Here is a 9,212-nt window from a genome sequence, read left to right on the forward strand (position 1 = left end):
AACTTGTTTTGGGCTGCCTGAGCTCATTTTTCAGCCCATCAATTCCCCTTTACTTAAAGGAGTATTTTAATATAATAAATTTATGCATATATATGCCTTAAAACCTTCTTTGATTAAAAAAAACAAAAACCCTGGCTTCAGCCTCCATCTAAGGGTCCATATTAACATTCCTAGGAACGTCTTTCCTATGACACAGTCAGCGGACCGCCTGGGTGGGCTCTATTATTTCCAGGAGTACCACTGCTCACTGCATGCATCACAGTGTGACTCTGGAGAGATGCAACCCAGAAGACCAATAAATGTTAGAAAGAGTGGTATACCTATACCAAGTTCTACTGCCAGCAAGCTTCCCATTCAAAGGTCATACAGCTCTGTATAATCTCATCCTACCCAGTTCTAACATTCCAGTTATCCTTCTGGCACCAACTTAAGAACACAGACTGCAGTGATGTCTTCGTTAGGATGAGCCCCTCAGGCTTCTAGCTTCTCTGGTTATGGAAAGTTCAAATGCAGTTTGTTGTAGATATTGCAACACACCTAATATTTAATGCAAGAAAATCAACATGAGTACCATGTTCATAATAACATACATTCATCAAGTACTCTCTGGAAGCATTTTAGCCCCATTTTGATTCTCATTTTATGTTACCTCAGGGCATAAGGCTAGGCAGGATTTTTTTTTTTACTTTATTAAAATACTGAGTTTATTTCACATGTATATTTTTGTCTCCCCACCATTTCCATTTTTCTGACCACCACTACTACTATGTCCTATCATAACATTCCATACGTACTTAAAACCAAGCAAAGGGTGGAGTTCCATCTTTAAAAACTAAACAGGCATTTTGGACAACACATTCTTGGCAATGGAACCTGGACAACATTTATCAGACACGGTAGGGAAAGTTCTCACTCTGCATTATAAAAAGGACAGCCAGATATCAACTGTTACAGAAATGAAATAAGACGGAAAATTTTAACAAACTGTTTAAACTATTTTCTTAAAGAGACTTCCTCCACTGCCAGAGATCTTGAATAGCCTCTTGGTCAGTCATCCAGAAGCAATTCTTCACATAATTGATGAACTTGGCTTTGCAAAGAGAACCACCTTTTTTTTTTTTAATATTTTATCTATTTATTCATGAAAGTCAGAGAGAGAGAGAGAGAGAGAGAGAGAGAGAGAGAGAGAGAGGCAGAGGGAGAAACAGGCTCCCCGCCCAGCAGGGAGCCCCATCCAGGACTCGATCCCAGGACCTCGGGATCACGACCCGAGCCGAAGGCAGACGCTCAACCATCTGAGCCACCCAGGAGCCCCGAGAACCACCTTTTTCTATACTTGCTTGCATTTTTGCTTTAATGTCTTCTACAGAACTAGGTCCTTTTGGTGTTTTGGGCGTCTTTTCCTGTTTTTTGAAAGATTCTTGACCTTTTGTTCTTGGTGTTGATGGTTTTGAGTCTTTTCCATTCTGGTTTGATTTTTGTGCATTTTTGGCTAGCGTATCTTGTATAGATTTCTTTATTGGAGACTTTTCTTCAGCTTCCTCATCATCAAAATCATCATCGTCATCTTCATCATCAGCAGCAGCAGCAGCAAGTTTTACTTTTTTCCGTGGAACCTTGCTACCATTTCCAGGGGCAGAATGTTTTCCAGATATACTAAGGTGGTTCACGTCTCTTCCTCTTCATCTTCTGACTCTGCATCTTCCTCCACAGCTACTCAGTGCTGTCCACTAATATGCACAGGCCCTGAACCACATTTCAACCATAAGACAACAGGTGGTGTTATTTCAAAGCCCCCAAGAGAAACCGTTGGCTGTACAGACATTTTCAAAGTTGCCAGTGTGACTTTAATTGGACTGCCTTCATAATTCATTGCCTCTGCTTCAACAATGTGCAATTCATCCTTTGCACCAGCTCCTAAACTGACCGTTCTTGAAGATAACTGGTGCTCATTTTCATCATTATCCACCTTAAAGTGATAATCCTTGTCAGCCTTTAGTTCACAACCGAAAAGATAGTTCTGGGGCCTCAGGGGGCTCATGTCCATGTCCATCGACTCTTCCATGGGGTGGTGGCACGCACTTAGGTGGAAGAGAAGGCGGACGGAGTTAAACGACTACTGTTCCACACAACAGCCATGCAGGATGGAATCACACCAGGGAAGTAGGCAGGATTTTTAAGCACATTCTCTTTAAGCAGAAAGGAAAGTGAGGCTCAGCAAGATGGAGGTCCCGCAGTAAAGGCAGAGCCATGTCTAGAACATGGGTCTCCTGATTATTAGGCTCCTGCTCTTTGCCCTCCAGCACACTTCACAGAGCTAGAGGCACATCCTGTAAACCCTCAGGAAGAGCCCATCCTGGATTTACCCTTCTTGAGCCCTGCCTCATTCTTCAGGAAAGGTAGGATAATGTTGAGTCTCGGAGCACAGAGAAGAAACAATGTCCTGATCAAGATTCCCAGCAACAAACTGTTCAATGTTTCAAGCTGATGTAAAATGCGGCAGGGAAAGTGAACTCTCTCTCTCCTTGCAGGTACAAGCTGAAAATGATACTGAATGCATGATATCAACTGCTATGGACTCACCCCGGCTGCCTTTTTGTTGACTCATGAAAGGATTCGTACTTTGAAGTATGACAGGCATGATACCGTCAATAGCACTCTTGTGAAAATACCAAATGCTGCATCCTTCAAGTAAGCCCAATATGACATGCTTGGAGCTAAATCTCTGACCCTGTGTGACTAAAACAGAATTTCAAAGCCACTCACATGTCTTGCATCTTGTCATTTTTCTTTCTTTTGGTTCTACCCTTTCCTAGATTGGAATGAATTTAATCTTTGTATTAGTTTCATCCAGCCAGAAATGTGAAAGTAATTCATCTCCTTAAGATGATAAAGACAATCAGCTTTGTAGAAAAGAGTGAGAAAATCTACCATTCTAGAAAATTAATCTTCACTCCTCTCAAAAAGTAGGCAGAAAAGTAAAAATCCTAATCACAAAGTATTGCTAGCTCAAAGCATACAGACAATGAATGAATGTCTTAAAACAAAGTGGGCATGGGCCAGGTATGAGGGTAGGGGGTCAGTTTCTAGACCCAGGTCAGTCCCTAATTAGCTGTCACAGGGTAGTTGAGACGTGGACCTCTAGCAAGTGATAGCAGATTGAATCCCAACTCTGACACTAACCAGCTATGAAACCTTGAGCAAATTTCTTAACCTTTCAGTCTCAATTTCTTCTCCTATAAAATAGGAAGAATGATACAAAGATTTAAAAAGATAATACAAGTCAAGTAATTAGCACAGCACTTGGCCCAAAGTTAACACACAGTAAATTCTACTATGTCCATGATCTGCATGACCTGGGCAAGAGACTACACCTCTCCAAGATTGTTTCCTTATCTGTAAAATGAAGATGGGGAGCAAATGACTCCACGATTCTAAACTAGAGAGGAAAATAAATAAGTAAAGGTTGTGGAATCTTCATCGGTGCTTTGGAGAATGGCCCTCTCCACAAACCTTTAAAGTGCACCTCTCCATACTGCCTAATATGCCTCAGTCCATGCTTGGTCAGGGTGTCTTCAAAATCTTGCAGGCAGTGCAGCTAATAAATCTTAGTCTGGAATGAAAGTCCACATGTATGGGTTTTGTCCATCAGGCTCGAAATGGTAATTGGGTCTGAGACACAAGAAGAAGAAATCCAAAGAGATGAGGTTGCAGATATCCAAAGAAATCAAGAGCAGTAATTTAAGCTAATACTGTAACAGGTAACAGCTTAGATTATAAATTGCTCCTTTGTCTCCCCACCCTTGTAACAGTGAGTGCACTTTTTCCAGTTTTCCTTCCCAGACCTAGGACGAGCCCCTTAGGCTTCTAGTTTCTCTGACTATGGAAAGTTAAAACACCATTTGCTGTATATCCTAGAACACTTCACACTTAATAAAGAAAATCACCAGGAGTGGCTAAGTTCATAATTGCATATGTTCATGTAGTACTTTTTGGATTATTAAGCATTTTGGCCTCACTTTGATCTTTAAGGATATAAGGCCATAGCTAAAGCCATTCATCTTAAGAGATAAGGAAAAAGACTAAATATATCACATTGTTAAACAGACTACAATTAGCCATCATTTATTTTGGTTTAGGTTTTTTTCTTTCTTTTGTTATGCCTTAAAACCTTTCTTAAGTCTCATTTTCAGGATTTCACCCTACCTGCTACCTCTCAAGTTAAACACAAACAAAACCAAAAAGTTTCATATCCACTCTACTTTCATTATTACAAGTCTTGGTCTTTCTCTACTTCCCTTCTGTTCTTCTCATGCAATAAATACACATGATGTACTCTGACTCCAAAGTCCTTAAATTGCTGGCTTCACTCATTCATTCAGACAAATATAGAGTGCAACCCCAGGACTAGTAAATGTGCGATGGCTAGTCAAGCAACAATGGAAAGTTTCCATGTGTCAATTACTGGCTGTAATTCAGGGTAAAAGGCACTTAGGTTACATCAGCAAACAAAATGAAGTGGTTCTATTGAAATTTACAAACTAGTAGGTAAATATGGCTATTATTATATATGTACATACTTATAACATAGAGGTGAAATGGAAGAAACAGTAATTCAGAGAATGTATACTAGGACTACTGATGGGTAATAGGAGAGATGTTAAAGGGGGCCGTCAGGAAGGCCTCACTGAAAAGATGAGGCATTAACCAAGACTGAAGGCAGTTGAGTTACCCAAGAGGAAACACAGAGAAAAACATTCCAGGCAGAGGGACAGAGCAAAGGCCCTGGGGTGAGAGCATGTCAGGTGTATTCAAGGAAGAGCAGTGAAGGAGGCCAGTGTGGCTAGAGTGAGCTAGCAAGGTGAGTGGGGAAGGCAGGCAGATCACACAGGGCCCTGAAGTCCATTGTAAAGCTTTTACTTAATATGAAATAAGCAGTCACATGTTAAAGTTTTTAAAAGGATCTCACCATGGCTGCTATGTTTGTTTGAGAAGAGACTATAGTAGACAAAGGTGGAAGCAAGAATATCAGTTAGGTGGCTTAGCTGAGACGAACAGCAGGAGAGGTTTTGAGAAGTGGTTGGATTCTGGACTTTTTTGAAGGTTGACAAGCCACTCTTTCCTAGCAGACTGGATATAGGATGATGGAAAAATTGGGTTGTCAAAGAAGACAGCTGAGCTACAAAGAATGAAATTGCAAGCAACTATTCTGAGGCAAAACTCTAAAGTGACACTTCGGTACAGATGTTACAGGCATTCTATCCTGATTTACTTGGTCTCATCAAATCTGAACTTTTCTTTAAGTCCACCCCTCTTTCTCTCCTCCCACAGCAATAATCTAATCAGGGAAGGCCAGTCTATTGAAGATACATGATGCTTCTTCTCAGAGAAACTGTGGCTATGACTGTAAAAACAGACACCCTCTTCCAGAAAGCAACCCCAGGACTAGTAAATGTGTGATGGCTAGTCAAGCGACAAGGGAAAGTTTCCATGTGTCAATTACTGGCTGTATGACTTTAGGCAAGTCATTTTTCCTCTCTCTGCCTAATTCTTTTGTATTACAGTAAGGATAATATCGTCCAAGGGCTACTGTGAATACCAAGTGAGCGAACGGGTATCCAGCAGTCAGAGCGGCATTTAGCACAGAGTAAACAATACGTAAGGGTTGCAAGTATTACTATCATTGTCGTTAAGTCTTTTTGTTAATTCTCAACCTCGGAATAATTGTACGAGAAATAATACCTAGGGAGTTGATGAGTCTAATATACATTTCCAAAAACGTGAATAACCTAACACTAAGGTACACTGAGTACAAAGACAGGGCAAGTTGCTGGTAAGTGTCATGGACGCCTAACTGCCCTAACTCAGTCACTGAAATACTACAGGACAAATATTACCCACTGTGTGTTCTGGGCAGGGAAACATGGATTCAAACCTCGTATCTCTGTGATTTTAAGAAACTGACCTATCACAGAAGCCCCATGAACTTCTCTGAACCTTTCAATTCTAGTTGTTTGAGATGTCTCTAAGGATAAAGATGGTACTTGACCACTTCAGCTTTTGTGATATACTCAAGGATGCTTCAGCTATAGTTTTTAAATGTTTACTAATCATCTATCAATATAATTCAGAAGTTAAAATCTATACCTATTTCTATACGCTATTTAACTTAAACAAGTCTGTTCCCTTCTCCCAGCTTCTGATACTGAACGAATTGCTACGGAAAATGCCCCTGAACAACAGACTTAACCAGCGAGGGATTCTCAACCCTACCTGCATCTTCGAATTACCTGGAGAACTTTAAACATATTAATGCCAAGGCCCAGTCCTAGATTTCTGGTGTAACTGAAACCAATATTAAGAACCACAGAGAGGTAAATCCTAGCAGTATTATTTATTGAATTTTGGGAGACAGAGAGAATACTGTTTAAATAGTGAATTAGCATTTCTGGGTTTAAACTAGCATCATCATATGAACTGAGTTCTGGGATAAGAAGACACTAGGAACCTAGATTAGAAACCTTTTTAACCTGCCCTAGAGTCTCTTAAGCGATCCTGAACTTCCAAAACAAGAGTTGGTGGTCTTCCAAATGTTTTCTCAAAGCTGACTTGATGACCAAAACTGAGATTTCTTTCAAATGAAATAACACACAATACTATTCTATTTTTCTCCGGCAAAATCCTTCTAAGACTTAGTGCCAAATACCTGGTAATAATTACCCCCCCCCCCCCAGTTTCCTTGCTATAGTCAATAATAGTATGCAGCTTGGCATTAAGAAACATGAATTTTCCTTTTGTCTGTATTTTTCTAATTCATTATATAAAACATAAAGCCTCTTCCCAATATTAGTGCACAACATGGAGAAATTACTTCCAAATGTTTTTGCCTATCAGCATTGTATAAGACTGGGTAATGGCTTTCTATAATAAACTCATTCATTCCTTTAAAATATAATACTCATTAAATCTTTACTACAGGGGCGCCTGGGTGGCTCAGATGGTTAAGTGTCTGCCTTCAGCTCAGGTCATGATCCCAGGGTCCTGGGATTGAGCCCCACATCGGGCTCCTGGCTCAGCAGGGAGCCTGCTTCTCCCTCTCCCTCTGCCTTTCCCCCTGCTCATGCTCTCTCTCTCTCTGTGTCTCAAATAAATAAATAAATAAATCTTAAAAAAATAAAAAATAAATAAATCTTTACTATATGCTAGACATTTCCTTCAGCTGCTTAGACCATACCAGTGATCAAGACAGACCAGACCCTAATATCCTTCTAGATGCCTTTAAATGCATGAATTTAAAGTATAACTTTAAACTCAAAGACATCTAATGAGATTAAGATAATTTCTACACTAGAAATTCATGTGGAACCCTAATTTACTAAGTGCTTACTATAAACCAGATGTTATATTAGTCCCTTTAATATGTGGTATTCATTTAATAAAGTTGCTGTCCTGCACAGACGACAGTACTATTTAAAAGAAATTAAAAGATGCCAAACAATGAGAAAATTCTTTCCTTTAGCACAGTTTAAATTTGGCTTTCCACACTAGAGGGAATTCTCCATCCTAAAGCTGTCAAGAATGACTTATGACAGAGTTGTGTCAATTCATTCACACAAGAAATTTTTTCACCTTAGTTCAACTACATCAACTGTGAGAAGATTTGGGAGTTAAAAAAAGAAAAATCACGTTGTCATAAAAATATATTTCCAATTTCACATTTTTTAGTTGAAATATGCAAACTCTGTTTCAAGCATGATGCATAAACTACCTATCCATATTAAGCCACATAGCTGAAGGATAAATTAGTACTAACGAATATACTGTGAGACAAAATAAATCAATACACATTACTAGGTGCAGTGATCAGTCCTTTAACTTTACAAACACTACTCCAAACATCACTCAGCTCAATTAGAAATCCACAGGACTGTAATTCTGCCACAAGCAAAAACTGGGTGACAACCCAAAGATGTCTCCAAACCATTCTGATAATAATTGAGTTTGTTGTTTTGTTCTGTTTTTTTTTTAAGTATTCAGGTGAAGCTATGTGATTCCAATCCTGCGCGCGCGCACACACACACACACACAAAATCCTTAGGAAACTGCCAATTGGGGTCAATTTGTAAGTTTCCGGGGAAAGCTGAGACTCGTCAACTCTGTTCCCCCAACTCCAGGTAGAGAGTGATTCCAAAATGGGATTCACTCCTCATTTACGCCAAGGATCATCCATTCCCTTCGCCTTCTAAAGGACAAACGAGCTCACCCTTCCCGTGAATAACTTGGCTTGTGGCTACATTCACACAGTGCCTGGAACACAGGCTCTCCGGTCGCCCCCGCCCCAGCACTGGCCGCTCAAGTCTGGACAAGAGCCAGCTCTTGTCACCTCTCGACCTGCACCCCTCCGCCCCTGCGGTAACTCCCGAGCCGTCCGCCGGCAAAGTTTCGCCGCCGCTAGCTCGGGGGTACAAGCTAGGGGGCCTCTCGGGGTCTCCGGGACCCCGGAGCTCCCGGGGTTACGGGGACGAAGACCCGGTCCTGCCCTGATTACAGAAGCAGGCTGAGAAAGCCAAAGCAGCCTCGGCCATACAGACGCTGGGGGTGCAGAAAGAGCACCGCGGATGCAGGAGGGGTGTGGGGACGTCAGGAGCGGGCTCGGCGAGGTCGCCGCCCCACGACCTGGACTCGCCCGCGCTCACCGTCGATGTTCTCCCGGTCGCTGATGTGCTGCAGGTTGCAGCCCGTGTCCTCCCGGCTCAGGTCCGTGTCGGGCCGGTAGGACTCCAGCCGGGAGTGGGCATTCCTCCGGAGCTTGGGGCTGGACGACACGCAGCACGAGGTAGTGTTCCCCATCTTCGGTGGCCCCCAGACTCCTGCTGCTCTCGCCTTCCTCCCCGTCCCCCGGAGCGGGGCGCGGGCGGGCGCGGGGCGCGGGCGGTGGGGGCGTGGAGGGGAGGCTCGCCCGCCCGCCCGCCGCCGCGGGAGGGGGCGGAAGCCGCAGCAGGCCCCCGGGTCAGCAGCGGCGGCGGCGGCGGGGCCTCGCCATGGGCGGCGGCGACGAGCGGGCGGCGGCCCCGGCTCCCCCTGTTCCCCTTCGGCCTCCGCGCTCGCCCGCCTCCGTTCGGCGGGCCTGTCCGCGGCGGAGGAGCGCTCGGGTCCGCGCGACTGCGGCCGCCGAGCCTAGCTCACCCCGCCGCGGCCATGGCGGGCGGCGC

The 9,212-nt window shown here is 43.2% G+C and overlaps 1 protein-coding gene and 1 pseudogene across 1 annotated transcript in view; both read right to left on the reverse strand.

The window, feature by feature from the left end:
• Nucleotides 1–8,939, reverse strand: part of CCNY (cyclin Y) — a 232,542-nt gene extending 223,603 nt beyond the window's left edge. The window contains exon 1 of the mRNA XM_028120909.2: nt 8,697–8,939. Coding sequence (XP_027976710.1) covers nt 8,697–8,850 — 154 coding nt within the window. The 5' untranslated portion in view covers nt 8,851–8,939. The remainder of the gene's footprint in view (nt 1–8,696) is intronic.
• LOC114222395 (nucleophosmin-like) lies at nt 680–2,139 on the reverse strand (annotated as a pseudogene).
• Nucleotides 8,940–9,212: the final 273 nt, after the last annotated feature.

Source organism: Eumetopias jubatus, unplaced genomic scaffold (genome assembly GCF_037043125.1).
Source record: "Eumetopias jubatus isolate StellerSeaLion01/CBP00866 unplaced genomic scaffold, mEumJub1_p1.0 scaffold_8, whole genome shotgun sequence".
Lineage (NCBI taxonomy): Eukaryota > Metazoa > Chordata > Mammalia > Carnivora > Otariidae > Eumetopias > Eumetopias jubatus.